Source organism: Zonotrichia albicollis, chromosome 8 (genome assembly GCF_047830755.1).
Source record: "Zonotrichia albicollis isolate bZonAlb1 chromosome 8, bZonAlb1.hap1, whole genome shotgun sequence".
NCBI classification, from domain to species: Eukaryota; Metazoa; Chordata; class Aves; order Passeriformes; family Passerellidae; genus Zonotrichia; species Zonotrichia albicollis.
Genome location: NC_133826.1, coordinates 27,481,845 through 27,499,545, shown reverse-complemented (window position 1 = coordinate 27,499,545; position 17,701 = coordinate 27,481,845). Strand labels below are relative to the sequence as shown.

At 42.6% G+C, this 17,701-nt stretch overlaps 1 protein-coding gene across 4 annotated transcripts in view; it reads right to left on the bottom strand.

Moving 5' to 3' along the window:
* Nucleotides 1-17,701, bottom strand: part of RALGPS2 (Ral GEF with PH domain and SH3 binding motif 2) — a 116,297-nt gene that overhangs the window by 80,737 nt on the left and 17,859 nt on the right. For all 4 annotated transcript variants that reach the window (XM_074546354.1, XM_074546357.1, XM_074546355.1 and 1 more), the window contains exons 2-3: nucleotides 12,434-12,561; nucleotides 9,715-9,822 (exon numbers count right to left, since the gene is read on the bottom strand). In XM_074546354.1, the coding sequence (XP_074402455.1) occupies nucleotides 9,715-9,822; nucleotides 12,434-12,490 (165 nt within the window). In that variant the 5' untranslated portion in view covers nucleotides 12,491-12,561. The remainder of the gene's footprint in view (nucleotides 1-9,714; nucleotides 9,823-12,433; nucleotides 12,562-17,701) is intronic.

The window sequence follows — 17,701 nt, the reverse complement described above, 5'->3', positions numbered from 1 at the left end:
TGGCCAATATCCCTCTCTGCAGAGGGATCTGGACAGGCTGGATCAATGGCCAATATCCCTCTCTGCAGAGGATCTGCACAGGCTGGATCAATGGCCAATATCCCTCTCTGCAGAGGGATCTGGACAGGCTGGATCAATGGCCAATATCCCTCTCTGCAGAGGAGCTGGACAGGCTGGATCAATGGCCAATATCCCTCTCTGCAGAGGATCTGCACAGGCTGGATCAATGGCCAATATCCCTCTCTGCAGAGGAGCTGGACAGGCTGGATCAATGGCCAATATCCCTCTCTGCAGAGGAGCTGGACAGGCTGGATCAATGGCCAATATCCCTCTCTGCAGAGGGATCTGGACAGGCTGGATCCATGGCCAATATCCCTCTCTGCAGAGGAGCTGGACAGGCTGGATCCATGGCCAATATCCCTCTCTGCAGTGGGATCTGGACAGGCTGGATCCATGGCCAATATCCCTCTCTGCAGAGGAGCTGGACAGGCTGGATCCATGGCCAATATCCCTCTCTGCAGTGGGATCTGGACAGGCTGGATCAATGGCCAATATCCCTCTCTGCACTGGGATCTGGACAGGCTGGATCAATGGCCAATATCCCTCTCTGCACTGGGATCTGGACAGGCTGGATCAATGGCCAATATCCCTCTCTGCAGAGGAGCTGGACAGGCTGGATCCATGGCCAATATCCCTCTCTGCACTGGGATCTGCACAGGCTGGATCCATGGCCAATATCCCTCTCTGCAGTGGGATCTGGACAGGCTGGATCAATGGCCAATATCCCTCTCTGCAGAGGATCTGCACAGGCTGGATCCATGGCCAATATCCCTCTCTGCAGTGGGATCTGGACAGGCTGGATCAATGGCCAATATCCCTCTCTGCAGAGGATCTGCACAGGCTGGATCCATGGCCAATATCCCTCTCTGCAGTGGGATCTGGACAGGCTGGATCAATGGCCAATATCCCTCTCTGCAGAGGATCTGCACAGGCTGGATCCATGGCCAATATCCCTCTCTGCAGAGGATCTGCACAGGCTGGATCCATGGCCAATATCCCTCTCTGCAGAGGATCTGGACAGGCTGGATCAATGGCCAATATCCCTCTCTGCAGAGGAGCTGGACAGGCTGGATCCATGGCCAATATCCCTCTCTGCAGAGGATCTGGACAGGCTGGATCCATGGCCAATATCCCTCTCTGCAGAGGATCTGCACAGGCTGGATCAATGGCCAATATCCCTCTCTGCAGAGGGATCTGGACAGGCTGGATCAATGGCCAATATCCCTCTCTGCAGAGGAGCTGGACAGGCTGGATCAATGGCCAATATCCCTCTCTGCAGAGGGATCTGGACAGGCTGGATCCATGGCCAATATCCCTCTCTGCAGAGGAGCTGGACAGGCTGGATCCATGGCCAATATCCCTCTCTGCAGTGGGATCTGGACAGGCTGGATCCATGGCCAATATCCCTCTCTGCAGAGGATCTGGACAGGCTGGATCAATGGCCAATATCCCTCTCTGCACTGGGATCTGGACAGGCTGGATCAATGGCCAATATCCCTCTCTGCACTGGGATCTGGACAGGCTGGATCAATGGCCAATATCCCTCTCTGCAGAGGAGCTGGACAGGCTGGATCCATGGCCAATATCCCTCTCTGCACTGGGATCTGCACAGGCTGGATCCATGGCCAATATCCCTCTCTGCAGTGGGATCTGGACAGGCTGGATCAATGGCCAATATCCCTCTCTGCAGAGGATCTGCACAGGCTGGATCCATGGCCAATATCCCTCTCTGCACTGGGATCTGGACAGGCTGGATCAATGGCCAATATCCCTCTCTGCAGAGGATCTGCACAGGCTGGATCCATGGCCAATATCCCTCTCTGCAGTGGGATCTGGACAGGCTGGATCAATGGCCAATATCCCTCTCTGCAGAGGATCTGCACAGGCTGGATCCATGGCCAATATCCCTCTCTGCAGAGGATCTGGACAGGCTGGATCCATGGCCAATATCCCTCTCTGCAGAGGATCTGCACAGGCTGGATCCATGGCCAATATCCCTCTCTGCAGAGGATCTGCACAGGCTGGATCCATGGCCAATATCCCTCTCTGCAGAGGAGCTGGACAGGCTGGATCAATGAGGGTCAGTAAAGCCAAGGGCTGGGTCCTGCCCTTGGATCACACAGCTACTGTGAGGAGAGGGGCAGCAAAGTGAGGAACCCAGTGCTGGAAGAGCAGCCACAGAACTCCACCTCCAGCCTCCCATTTGTGTGTTCAGTTTATCAAGTTTCCTCAGAAATGTGTTATTTTTGGTGAGGATGTGGCTGAGTGGGTGCTTCATTACGCTCCTCAGTAAAGCAAATTAATAGCAAAATTGGTTGGGTTTGGGAAGATAAAATTAAAAGAATGGGCAGTTCAATAAAATTCAAGTAGAAGGCACATTAAAAGATCCTTACAAAATACATGGGCATTTCAATAGTTTTCGACATTTCACTGCAAATCCTCCTCACTAAAACAAGATTGCAATAACAGCACAACAAAATTAAGCCAGGAAATTGATTGTTTGTTCTCACTGAAGAGAGAAGACTTAAAAATAAATGTTGGCTTTCTTGCTAGCCCTCCAGAATCCATCCTCTTCATCAGCCTGAACTGCCTTAGCGCAATTGACTTGCTTCACTAGTGCCTCCTAAACAAATTATTACTTTAAGATGGGATCAATACAAAATACTTATGAAATAAAAAGCATTATTAGAACTTCATACCACAATTCACATATAAAAATAAATGCATACATTTTAAACAGGAATATTAAAAAGGACATTTTAGCACTGAAAAAACACACAAGTGTCAGGGTTCAGGATTAGTGGTCATTATTAAAAATATCTGAAATTGCTATTAAATACATTACAATATTTTAAAAGTCTGACAATTAAAAAAACCTCTGGAACTTCTAACAGAGAGATCTCTTTCTTCTAGCACCATGTTGATATTAGGCTGATGGGTTTTTTTCCTTGCTGGTTAACACATTTTTGCTTTTATTGAAACCATAAGTAACACTGTATCACAGAAGCACTAGTTCAAGAAATACCCCTTATTGCAGTTCCTTTCTCAGAGAGCTTGAAATTTCTATTACGAGTTCCCAGGGCTTAGTAAATTGCTCATAATTCAAATGAACCAAGCCACTGAGAGCTGAATATCTAAGCTGATTGCTAAAAAGCCATTTGAGTTTGTAGATATGACAATAACTCACATTAGAGTCTAAAACTACATTTAACAAAACAGATTTTTTGAAACATTAACTTGCTCATATTTATAAGTCTATATTTATAGGTCTAATGATTGAATTTTTATTCTTGTAAAACGTGCTCCCTCGCTGCTAAGTAAATAAAGCAGACTGAAAGGCTGGCAGCCTAATTAATAGCACTTGAAATGACAAAGCTTCAAAAATAATTTCTGAGTTTTATGTTATGTGCCATTGCTCAACTCTAACAGCAACAAAAAACTTTGGCCCTGACCCTCTCAAGGGGAATTTGAACCCCAATAAACAAAGCCCCTGGTTTGCTTTCTGCAAGTGAGAGGGATACAATGCACTAACTTTTCTCACTCCAGCTCCTTAACCCAGCCAATACAAATTCTTGGAGAGCTTCCCTCTCCCAAATGTGGTTTAATGCTTTAATATTCAAACCAAAAATTATAAGTGTTCAAATCAACTTGTTACATGAAGCATGCCAACCATAACTTCTCTGGTTTTAGAGCTGCCAGCTGCACAGATTTAAAAAAAAAAAATAATTACATGTGCAGTACAAAATTGTGAACTTGTCCTTACTTATCATTTAAATAAGCATTCTGATTATGTAGAGAGAGGGAAACATGGTATTTTCTCTCTTCCCAGAAGTGATATTTCTACCAAGTTCATTTAGATAATGAAGTATTTCATCATTGCACAGGGTGAGCTGAATGGAGATTTTGTTTCTGTTTGCCCTAGATCCTAGATAAGAGCTCCAGAATATAAGTAGAAAAGGTATGTTTTTAATATATCACAATTACATTTCCCAATTTTCAACCACTTGAACAGCTGTACAAGGCAAAAGCATCTTTTGGAAGGGGTGCATGATCATTTTCCAATGAACAGAGGGAAATGGCTGCTGGAAGACCCCTCCCCAGCCTTCACAGCCACAGCAGCTCTGCACGTATAGAAAAGACCTTGCCTGGGGAGTCTCCACAGCCAAGTGCAAAAATATTTCAGCTCTCATGGGTGTTGAGAAGTTGGGCTTGTTAACAATTAAGTACTTCAAAATACTAAAATTATTACCACACAGCTTCTTATAAAGAGGTTTTACCCCTCTCTCGGGGAGGTCTGCCGGGTCAGAAATTTTATATTCAAACAACTCAGAACTACATTTCTCTGCGCTGCTTCTTTGAGGAATATGAAGAAGCTTAATGAAATAAAATTCAAAAATATTTCCTGATTCTTTCTCTTTTCTATGAGGACACATGGATTACTCTCCTTCCACAAAAACTTATCACTTAAGAACTTCTAGTTCCAGTTAAGACCACTGCATTAAGCTCTTCTCTACATTTCTATATGAAAGTTCTCATTGGACCTGGGCTATATTCCCACTTTTTTAGTCCTTCTCAAGCATGAACTCTTTCTATCAGGCCACTTGCTGTATGTACTGTAAGTTTTCCTGCCATGTACCTACTCTAAGGACAGGGCACTTCCCCCACTGCTCCCTCCCAGACAGAAAACCTTCAGTCTAAAAACAAATTCGGTTTCTGTTTGAAATTTTAAAAGTCAAATGTCTGCATTCTGGTCATTGAAGAATACTGCCATCACCTGATTTTACTTGAAGCCATGTTGGTTGAAGCAGCACTTCATAAATTGTTCCTTAATCTGAATTTCTAGAAGGAATTACATTTAAGCCTTCCAACTTGGCTTAGTGTTGTCTCTCTAGGCTGCCAGGATATTTTGCTCACCGAAAAAATAGCTAAGCCTCTGTTAAGCACAGCATCAGTAGGAGAATAATTCTGCTGTCCAGAATGAACACCAGGGGATTCCAGTTCCTGTGTTGAAGCTCTACTTGTTTTCTCACAAAACTTTTATCATTAATAGTTCCTCCACATGCTGTAATTAAGTTGCTTCTTCTTGCTCTCATTGGCAACATATTTACTCTAATATTCTTCTGTGAAGTAAAGCTAGCAGGATGTAGATAACCTGATATTTCACTGTCATAAGAACTCCTCCTTGTTTCATTGAAACCATTTAAAAATAAACTCTATTTTCACATTGTTTCCAACATAAGCAGTAATTTCTTCCAACAACCATCTGACAAAGCTTCACAGGAATTAAAAAGACAGAAATACACATATATTTTAGCATGAGCTTACTCCACAGCACTTCCAGGGACTAGGGCAAAGAATAAAGAATCCTTCTTAGATAACTAGTTGGAAAAAAAAAGCAATGGATTTATACAGCTGCGCTTCCCTTAATTCTACCTCAAATATTTACACCACCGTGGCTAAGTCAAAGTATAAAATGGAAAAGTGAGTCAAAAAGTAATAAACAGTCTAATAATTAAACAGTAGCTGTCTAAGGAATAAGAATTTACTGTAAAGCAAAAAATAAATATTTCCTCAACCTGAGGTTGGCCAGCACCTTAATTTGGAGCTCGTGTCCCCAAGCATTCTCCTTCTTTCCTTCAGCCTCACCAGCCTCCCCTTCAGTGGCAGCACTGACAGATCCCTGCCCCACACTTGTGCCCTGTGTGCTCCAAACCACACTTCTCCCTGGCATGAGAATGGGGAGCATTCACTGCCACCACGCCCACCCTGGGCACACCAGGGCCCCCCAGCAGGGCCAGACACCCGGGCAAGGCTGGCCCCAGCCTGCCTGTGGCTTCCAGCCCAGCAATAAAGAGCTGAGCAGTGACCAGCCTAAAAGCAGGGCTTTCAATCAGAGATGCTCTCCTTCCTAGCTCCAGCTACAAAGCTGGCCATTGAATCCTTAATGTGTCCTGCTTTGTCAGGAGCCAGGGCATCCCTCTGGCTGTCCTGAGCAGCCCAGACCCTGCCAGGGGGCTCAGAGACCCTGGCACAGAGCCCAAAATGCCCCTGTAGTTTTGATTATGACCCATGGAGCAAGTTACCAACCTTAGATGAAGATCTCCAAGCCATGACAAATTAAGTAGAATGACAGTGAATTTATCACAAGGTGAAAAAGAAGATTTTGGGGTTTTTTACAATGGAGGTTCAGGGAGCAAGATGGAGGAATCTGGGCATGTCCAGCCTTTCTCCTTCTTCTTCTTGGCCTCCATCTTCTGCTGTGATGTTGGCACTTACAGACTGGTTTGGAGTAGAAGCTCACTGTCTAACAGAGGTGATGGGTATTGGAAAGTAATTGTAAATATTATAAAGACATAACACTGCCCCTGGGGCAGGCAGAGTGCCTGGAACTGTCCTGCTGGAAAGACCTCAGCAGGGCAGGAGAAAGAATTTTATAGTTAAGATACAATAAACAACCTTGAGAGCGAGAAATGAAGAGCTCTGACTCCTTCTTCAGGGCCAGGCTGGCAAAAGAGATTTTCTAATGCATCTCAGGGTCACTGTGACAAGCTAAAGGAGATCCTGACACTACTTCATACTCATTGAATGGGATTCTTCTTCCCCAAAATCCATGCAACACTCAGGTATTCAATACATCCCCTGGAAGCTGTCTGTAAACTGCAAGGTGATAAAGCAAACTGTAAATTTGCAACAGCAGCAGGGCCTGAAGATCTCACCCATTTCTGTAACTCAGCCCTTTACTAAAGCAGCCTTCAATCTTGGGAAGGATTAAAACCACCCAGCTCCTAACAAGGTTATAACTGACTCTTACACCTCTATTACAACAAGAATTTCCATTCCTGTTCCAACTGGCCCCCTTGAAGGGCTGGAAGACTTTTGCTTAAGAGACAAAGGACCATTACAAGAAACAGCCCTCCTCCTGTGTACTCAGGACAGTGTTAGATGACTGCCAAAGGGGAGAATATGGAAATAAAATCACCAAAATATCTGCACTCAGGTTTCTCTTTGGCTTGGTAGCAGCTTCTTGAAAATCCAGGATTATAACCTTTTGTTGTCCAACTTGTCTCTTACCCACTAAACGACTGAACAGAGAGAGTTTTGGAATGATAATGATGTCTTTGAGACAGTGGGAACTGAAAATACATCTGTGTCTCTCACTGGTACTGAAATCACTAGCATGGATCTTATTTCCAGCGTATCTCAAACTTCATTATCTTTCAGATTTTTCCTCTTTTTCAAAACTGTACTTCTCCCATGTGTGCACAGGGACCTGTTCTGATCAAAACAGATCACACAAGGTACAGGATGGGACCTCACACTGTCTGTGTTGACTTGATCCTGATCAGTGAACTCTCACCTTTACACTGCCTCTGCTCAGGGACTCTTCCATTGGAGCCAAGGCTTCCTAACCATTATTTAGACAGCTGCCTAACTACCTCCTGTGCAGCAACTTACTTTTATTGCTGCTTTACTGGCTTGTTCATGTTATCTTTCCTGTCCATCAAAAGCTACTTAGGTAGCCCACAAATTATTTCATCAGTTTACCACTTCAAAATAAACTACATTATTTTAAACAGTATTCATTCAGCTGCCACAGAGACATGTCTGCAGCCTGAACTGCATCCATTTTATCAGAGCTATCACTAAATGAGAAGCTTTCTCATACTTTAAAAAGCAACTGGCAGCATATCCATGTCCAACCCAACAGGTACTACCCACCACTAGGAAACCTCACACATTTTTGCATCCTCTAGAGTTTGGCCCTACTGCATCCCTCTGGTGGTCTTCACATCCACACTGAAACCCAGATGAAGATTTTACACCTCTCTGTTGTAGCAGGATTAAACCCAGCAAGAGTAAGAAGTGGCCAAGAAAATAAAAACAAGAGTCAGAGATACTTTTCCTCCAGGATACCTAAGTCTTTGCCAAAAATTTATTTATTTCTATAACCTTCAGCAAGAATGATCAGAAAAAGACACTATTCAAAGCAAAAAGGTGCTACTGGAAAAGCAGATACATGCCTGGGGAAACAAGCACTAACAAAGAAGTGCAGCTGTGAAAAGAAACACTGAAAAAGAAATGAAATCAATTCTTTCCTTGCCAAAGGACTGAATACTGATGATTTTGTTCAATTGTTCAGAATTCTACATGCAAAAAGTTTCATATTGATTTATAGTAAATCAAACCCGCTACAAAGAACTAGACAGTTTAAAAGGAAAAAGGTTAAAAACAAAAATGTTTCTTTTGAGGACTGAGAAAACAGCAGAATTATGCTTAGTAATAGAAACCAAAAATACAGGCACAGCTTCATAACTGTCATGTGAAATGCTTAATTAAAAGATTCCTGTTGGTGAGTAGAACTCTACCCACTTTGAGGTGTCACATGAAAACAGGAAAAACACTGGATTTGGATACAAATTTTTTCCTAACCAAGATTTCTTAAGCGGGTAACATTTAGAACACACGGAGTCAAAGGTTGCTGCATTTGAGAGTAGAAGGATTAGATGGTGGAGCACAAGAATGATGAAATGTGATTCTATGACAAGGCACCTCTGTATATTCTGCTGTCCAAGGGAGTGACAGCAGCTCCACAGAGACTGACTGATCCATTCTGCTGCCCAACAGCATCCACCCCTGGTAAACAGTAGAGCCATTCAACAAACTCATTCTGGCCTGAATGCATAATCCACTGGAATTCATGTCCCTAGCCCCAGATTCCCTGAGTTAGATTTACTTTATGTACAGGAATCATAAGATAAAACTGGAAGGAGAGCCAGCCCCAAAAAATATCTTCCCATGGAAAGTGGGTGATGCATTGCCCAGCTGATCCTGACAACAGTGCAAGGAAGAGGCCCAAACCACACGACTTGAGTATCAGGCAGGAATAAATCCCATAATTAATTATGATCCTTAGCCAAGAAGAATTTAATGTTTAAGTACCACTTCATAATCCAGCTGCTTTAAATTTTCAGTGTTCTCATTCAAATCAATTGTGCCATTAATAATGAACTGAAACAGTTATTAACAATTACAAACCAGAACAAACTAAATGGGAATATTTTGTGACATGTATTACTCCATATCAATAATCTCCCCAGGACAACTCCTCATGAATCTCATCACTTGAAATACATTAAGAGCTTAGCAATCTTTCTAGCAACATACTTGAATCACTTAGAGGGACCATCTGTTGTCCTCACCTCCACAGGGAGTAAAAACAAAACAAAACAAAACAATCACCCAACGTTTTGGTTAAACATCTCATTATTCTGTGCAGCCAAAAGAAGAAAACTAGAAAAGCAGAGTAAAGAATACAAATAGTTCCAGAAAAAAACCCAAGTGCAGATCAAGTATAGCCTTGCAACTAAAACATGCATGTCAGAATTAAATTGCATCACATAAATAAAGAATCTTTGGTCTATGCTACATATAAGAGTATGAAAAATACCTGGACAGCAGAGGCCAAAAAGCTCCATTAATTTCAATTCAAATTTCAAACAGAATAGAGACAATGAAGAACTAAAGAACAAGATCTGTTTTTAAAATCCATGGATGACAGAAATTAGGCAAAAAAGTGCAGAAATAGAGAAGCAGAGGAAAATTTGCAAAGGAGAGTCACACACAAAGTTAATTGGAATTCCTGGACTTGCTTACCGCATATTCCTCTGGTGTGACCTTTAGAACATCAAACACCACGGCATCAAAGCTCTTCTTCAGTTCAGCTGAACCCTTGTCACTCAAGGACTCGGAGCTGCTGCTCTTCTGCAGAGACAAAAAAACACTGAGGATGTTTTGGACCTGTCCTCTTCTTTTTGTCTTCTCTTTTTTACACTCCCAAAAGCAAAATTTCTGTCCAAATGTCGTTGTTCACATAATTTTTCTATTGGGTAAATTATCAATTCAAATTCAGTCACAGAACAGACTTTTTCCTGATGTGGGCTGCAAACAATCAGACCCTCAAAGTGAGATCTAGATTTCTATGGATTCCCTTCTAGCTGCAGGAGGGCAGGTTAGATTAGATATTGGGAAGTTCTTTGCTGTGAGGGTGGGCAGGCCTTGGCACAGGGTGCCCAGAGAAGCTGTGGCTGCCCCTGGATCCCTGAAATGTCCAAGGCCAGGCTGGATGGGGCTTGGAGCAGCCTGGGACAGTGGAAGGTGTCCCTGCAGTGCATGGGCTTTACCTTCCCTTCCAATCCCATTAATTCCATCATTTCAAAGGAATTTCTCAAAACACAATAGTTATATTTCAATGCATAATTAAATTCCAATTTTATTGACAGTAAAGGTAATAACAGCAACTATATCAACAAAAGCAATACTGTCACACTGAGTTTCAACCAGAAAAAATATCACAAAGGTAAGGAAAAAGACAAGGTTTGCTTCAAGGTAATAGTTATCAATTCTCTTCCACTTTCTCTTAAAAACAAGGAAGCTTAAAAAAATTACACTTGGCTACATGTGCTCCTGTTGAAGACATTTAGCAGAAGGGATTTTAGTGTTGTTTTTAAATTACAGTAATTCACATTTGCAAAAAATACCAGATCCTAGGATATCATTCTATGAACATTTATCTACAAAATAAAGATTTTGCTTCCCTGTAAAATACAAACGTGGCTCAAAAAATGAACTTCATATTGCCTTCATATGTTTCATACCCAGTTTTCACATTAAAGCAATACATCTCTGTTATGAGCAATCACTTCCCCTAGCACAGAGATGCAGACCTACATTTTATTTATTCATTGCTGAAGCTGTACCAGGGGAAATTAGGCTTGGGTATCAGGGAAAGAAAGGTTCTTCCCCCAGAGGGTGCTGGCACTGCCCAGGCTGCCCAGGGAATGGGCACAGCCCTGAGGCTGCCAGAGCTCCAGGAGAGGTTGGACAGCACTGCCAGGGATGGGATTGTTGGGGTGGCCAACACAACCAAGGCCCTTTGTGACAGCCTGTGCCATCTCACTGCTAATGCTGCAAGCTTTCAAGGCTGTGGACAGGGGTCCTTGAGAATTCAGCCAGCTGAAATAAACTCATGTCCATTTTCAAGCATTTCTGTTATAAGGACACATTATAAAGAAAATGCTTATTTAATAGTGAGTCCACTTTTAATTGGACTCTGATATTACAACCTCTCTGAAAAATCTGCCTTTGAAAACACCAACAAAAGCTCCAAAGCAGACATGCATTTTCAGTAACCAGTATGCTTACAGAAACATTTCAGTTACAAGTCCTCTTTCCTACTTCTTAGTCAAGCCAGGAAAAAAAATACCACTTGCTTAAAGTAAATTCATAGAATTTTGCCAAAATATATGTTACTCAATTTTATCAGGCATCACATAAACATCCAAGACTATTTTGCTCAGTAAAAAGGTTGCTTTCCTCCAAGAAAATTTTTCAGGTGCATGCCAAAAACCAGTCAATGACTCATGTAGCAATTATAACAGGAGTACAACAATCTATATAAAAACAAACAGTGATCTTGGAGACTAATGCCAGCTTTCTTGACAAGAGTTGTGAAATTGTGGTGGAGATTATTTGGTTCCTTTTGGTAGGACAAGACTCCAATTTTTTTTTGAGTCTTTTACCTTGTTTGTGGTACTCCCCATTTCCATGCAAGTGCACACCACACACAGCTGCTATCAAAACTCATCTGTAAACATGTAAATAAACAAAATATCTTTGTTACAGTCCTGACATTCATGGAGGAAGCAACTTCAGTCAGGACTTTGTGGCTCTCATCCCTATTGACTTTGTAGTGCTCTAATTTCAGCCCAAGGCTGCTCCTCAAGCAGCAGATGACAAATGGAAAACCACATTCACTTCAAAGTGAGAGGCACCAGCAGAGGAGGCCAATCTCCCCTGCCTGGCTGATGCACACACTCAGCTCACAAGCTGCTCATTTCTAGAGGGCAGAAGCTTGGATGGGCAGGAGGGATCCCCACCTGTGCCAGAACAGAGTCCAAGAGACAAAGGGAACAGCTTTATTCACTGCTGCTGTGTGAGACTGCTCTCAGCACACACACACTAGTACCTGTCAAAGAAAAGAACATTTCCCACCGGCCTTGCCAAGCCAGCTTCATGTGCTAAGAGTGTCTATTCTTGTTAAAACTTGAAAAGAAAAGCTTCCTTGTCTAGATGTGATGGAAGAGAACATGGAAAAAGTCAGCTTTGGCTATGGTATATGCAAGTTCATGCTCTATTTTGGTATGCCAAGTTCAGGACTTTACATTTTATTCACACTGAACTGGAGTGTATGAAACCAACACATAGAACAAGAATCTGTTGGATGACAGCTGTTAAAAGAAAAGCTCACATTTTAGTGCACTTTAAAGCAAAAGCTGAGCACATGGTTAGGCAGTAACTGAGGTTCCATCCTTACCTCTGAAGCAGTAGCTGCAACGTTAGCACCACTGGACTGTCCGTTCATTAGCTCCATACTGCCCAACCATCAATCTTCAGCCCTACATGTACAGCAGCATCATCTCCAAGGCAACCCAAGAACCATTCCTACAAAGAGCAAAAAGGTGTCAGAAACCACTTGCTGCAGTGCCTAAAATCCTTAACAAAAATAAAAGATTTCCAAAATGGCTACACCACTCTGAGGTCCAGACTTTGGATTCTGACCTGTATTTTAAGATTACCAAATTACTTAAAACCAACATAAACAACTGAAGGCTCCATTAAGATCCATCAGTCACTAGCAGTATTGACTTACCATATTTTTTTCCAATATTGTTTTCTCTATGCCAGGAAACAATATGTAAATATATGCAGTAGCCCTAACAAATTGAGGTCTGCAATGTCAGTTCATATATTCTGCTTTTCCTTTTATTACCAGCTTTAAAAAGTGTATTCCAGTATATATGTTAACTCTATTAGGTAACTTTGAGGTATTATCACTTCCTGTATTATAGGACTCTTCACCAACTTTAAGCAAAAATTATTACATTGAAAGCAATTAAAAGTAAAAATGGAATTTATAATTTTCTCCACAAATGACCCAAACTATTGCTTAGTAAAAAAAAACCCAAACAGAAAAACACACAAAGGAAAACTCCACACACTGACTTTTAATGCACCCTTGCATGAATACTATGACTTTCATTTCTGCAGAGAAAAGGCTGCAAAGAAACGGAAGCCTATAAAAACTGTAAGACTACCCAACCCCAGTGTTACAGAGTAAAAATTGGTTTGTGCTTAAATTAATGAGCTGTTAGTGCCCTCTAGTGTGAAAACCATTATAAATCAGCTTCCATGGACCTATGTCTATAGCACAGGTGAGTGCTTCCCAAGTTGCTGCTGTTTATTGAGTTCACTTTTGGTTTGTAGTTTAATTCAGAGTATTGCATGGTCTGAAAACAAATGGAGAGTGACAGGAACCTGGGTAATGCCACATGACAAAACAGTTTTACAGCAGCTCATACTAAATGCCTCTAAGGAATGCAATAAAATATTCTGAAAAGCTGTATCTCCAAGTGACCTAAACCAAGTATGTCAGACAGACATACTTGGAAGGCAAGAAACTGCAATACTTAAATAAGAAAATATCCCAAAAAAAGAGCAATATTTAAGCAGCAAAATATCCTCAAATTTTAAAGTGCCACCATAAGAATGCAATGCAGCAAGGAAAGCAATGCAAGAGAGCAATGTGGCCAATGTCAGTCACACACTGCAGCTTCCAGGTATTTCTGAGTATTACCAGTCCCATCTGAGCTGTTCAGCACAGCCACGCACATTCCACCCTCCGCTGTTTTGGGAAAACTGACAGAACTCTCATTCACAGGAGAGAGGATGCTACATTTCACTTTAATGTTACACTCCCAGTCCATGGGCTTTAATTAACACTGATTCCTCCACTGGAAATGCATTCAACTGCACTTAAGATTTAAATTACAGAGCACATAAAGGAAAAAATCTCATTTCTGGCTTCTGAGTGTCGCTGCTGTCCTGTCCGTCCCCATCTCAATTACCCTTCAGATTGTCCTGTGGAATATTGCCAAATGCACAGCTCCCCAGTGCCTCTCTCCTGCAGCCTTTTCATTTACAGAAGGGGAAAGCACAGAATGAAACTCTGATGTGTTACAAGTTTCATTTATGTAGTGACAGTAGAGGACAGAGGTATCACATCTTCAACACCAGTGTCAGGCCTCCTCACATGCTCAAAATGGTAAATTTATCCCAAGTAATCTCCTCTGTTAAAAAAAACCCCTACCTTTTAAAAATTTGGGGGTTTTTTAACCACTATACTTTTCAGGAAAGTCGGCAGTTTGGCTTTGTATGATACAGTTACGGAGAGTATGACAAAATTGTGTAATCTTAAATAAAGGTTATATATTTGACCCTTGGCTCACATCAGCTTCAATTGTTCCCCTTCTCCATATCAATGGGAGGTGAAAAGTGAAAGAATTAGAGATGTCCTTCTGTGCAAGGAAAAATAAAAACCTGAGCTCTGGGGCTTTTTTGTGGCAATATTTGGATGGTGTTAATGAAAAGAAATTACAGCTATCACAGAAGCCTATGGAGTTGGCAGCTCAGCCTCACATCAACAAGAGCCAATTAATTCTATCAGCAAATGTTCAATCTCAGTTTCCTCAATGGCTCCTCTCACATAACCCACAGGCACTCACAGAACTCCCTCCCCATATTCCCTGACAGACTTTCCACCCCACAGGACCTGCCAGGCAGGGACAGCAGTGCTGCACAGGATCCAGGTTCTCCTTTTCTACCTGCTTACTGGGATGGGAGTTGAGAGAACTCTCTTAGTTAAGTGTGGGCCACTATGCTGAGAAATGACTTCTGTGAGGCACACACACACTGGCTTTTTCAATTTAATTTTTTAATAAGCAGAAAATCACTTAGGGAAAAAACCCTTCATGCAAAGAAAATGGGAGTTTACAAAATATAGCATCTGCCATCAAGCTGCATCCTAACAAAGCTGTCCACACAATGATAATTTTGTGCCCATTGCTACATTACAAGAGTATGCCTGAATATATTTATACTTTTTCATATTTTGTGGAGATACAGTAAGGAGCTGAATTAGTACTAAACTACTATAAATACATATTTATCAACTTTAAAGTTCCAGAATTAGCAACTTGCACAATGTTCTCATGTCTAGCAGCTTTCAGAAGTACACCACCACTCCCATAACAGGAACAGTCACAGCAACAGTTTTGGTCAATGCGTTACTTGAGACAAATATTGAAAAATCCTCACACTGGAATAACTAAATCATTTGCTTTCTATAGTATCCTTCTGCCCAACACCCAAATAATCTGTGAACAGCAATATCAGACAGTGATCAAGAGCAGAGAAGTTCAGAGCAGCACAGCTGGGTCTGTGGAGTGACTGCCACCATGCTGCAGTAGAGTCACAGTGTTCACTGCCCACCTCGTGTCTCCAAATACCAAAACTGAGTTACACTGAGTAATCTCAACTTCCAGTCACCCTTTCCTCTCCCATTCAATAAATGCCTTTGTGCTCAGAAATTAATTGCATGTGGAACTGAGAGTGTTTCTATGATGCACAAACACCTAAGAATTTATGCCAGCCTGAAGCCTTGACACACTGTGTGGTATCTTCCTACCATGCCACTCATACTGCACAGTAGAAAGCAAACTAAAAGTACTGATACAAATATTCATCACACCCAAACAATGAAAATATCTAGACTAGTGTGGTTTAGCCCCAGCCAGCAATTCAGCCCCATGCAGCCACTCAGTCACTCCCCCACAGTGCATGGGGGAGAGAATCAGAAGTGAATAGCAGAATAGAAGTGAAAGATCTCGTGGGTTGAGATGGAGACAGCTCAGTAAGGAAAGCAAAACCCGTGTGCTCAAGCAGAACAAGGAATTCATTCCCTGCTTCCCATGAGCAGGCAGGTGCTCAGCCAGCCCCAGGAAAGCAGGGCTCCATCCTGTGTAACATGGAAAGGCAAAAGTCACTCCAAACATCAGCCCTTCCACCTTGTTCCTCCAGATTTACATATTATTATATCTATGACCTAGAATAATCCTGTTGGGGTCAGCTGTCCTGGCTATACCCCATCCCAGTTTGTTGTGCAGTCCAGCCTCTTTGCTGGTGGGATGAGGAGCAGAAAAGGCCTCGATTCTGTGTAAGCCCTGCTCAGAGTAACCAAATATTGCTGTGGTATCAACACTGCTCTCAGCACAAATCCAAAACACAGTGGAGAAAATGAACTTTACCCCAGCCAAAGGCAGCACAGCTAAGCAGGGTCTGGTGCTTTCAGTGAGTTTTCTGCAAATCCACCCAAGCTGTGGTGCTGACCATTCCCAGGCAGGGGCTGCCCTGCAGATCCCCCAAGGGAAGGCAGCTCCGAGCAGGGGCAGCAGCAGGGGGTGCCCGAGCCCCGCTGAGGCAGAGCCGGCCCGATCCCAGCACAAAGGGGAGCAGAGAGCGCCCTTTGTGGCAGACAAACAGCGCTGCCAGAGCCACTGACTGCAGCCCAGCTGAGTGTGAGGGAATCAACTGCTGCTGGAAACGCTTCTGCCCGGTGCTTTGTTACAAGGGACTGTGACTGTGTGTTGGGGTCAGCAAAACCACAGAACCACGGAATTTCAGAGTATCAGCTGCCTCCAACCCACCAATTCCTTCCTCGTGTCCCCAGCATCGTGACAGGGAGCACACTCCAGATCACACACGGGGACATCACCAGTATTGTGTACAAACTGTGTACTGCAATTGCTCGAGTTTGCTAAGGGGAACTTGCATTTGTATCGTGATTTCAGTGTATTTTGTATCACACTGCTAAATCAGAAGTCCTCTGTACCATCAGCCATATTCCAATGGTTAATCTAGCATTTAGCATTCCACCCTCCATGTGTGGAATACCTGAAAGAGCCTGAGCAGGGAGGACTGGACTCTCACAGACGTCTAACACAACACTGACACCAGACTCCCTTCCACAGCAGATGTTCTTGGCTCAGTCTGGGTCAAACACTGTCCCCAAAGTACTGTATAAACAGCATTTTAAAAGACAGCCCTAAAATTAAACACAACCTTAAAATTACATTTGAAACTTCCTGCCCAGAACAGTACAGAAGCTTTGAGGAAACAAACACTGAAGTTTTAGGAACAGCTCAAGAGTCAAGATGACCAACATCCTCTTTTATTCTTACACACAATGTCAGTACAAAGTGTCATTTGTTTTATCACAGATCCCCATAAAGAAAACAAAAGTGCCTTGCATGGATCATCATTAACTATAAATGCAGAGTCACTACCCAAGGCTTTAGGGACCAAAAAAATCTGTTCCAGACACAATGAACCTGAGCTCCTGATCTTGTGGAAACCAGAGAGTGCAGGAAAACTTAACTCCAAAAGGCAAAAGCTGAGACAACTGCTAAGGACCAATACAACCCACAGTGAAAAAATCTAAGAAACCAAACACATTTAAAAAAAAGGCAAAGCACACACTCCACACCAAAACGAATCCAAAGAACATAAAAGCCCCACCATGAAGCAAAGAGTCACCAAGGAACGGGCAAAGAACAACAAAGAAAAAACAAATTGCGCCTTCCAAACGACATCCTTCAGTTTCACATTCCAGCCACCAAAGCAGAAATCCACCCAAGTTACTGCACTGCACAAATACAGTATGTAAATATCCTCAAAGAAGAGAAAT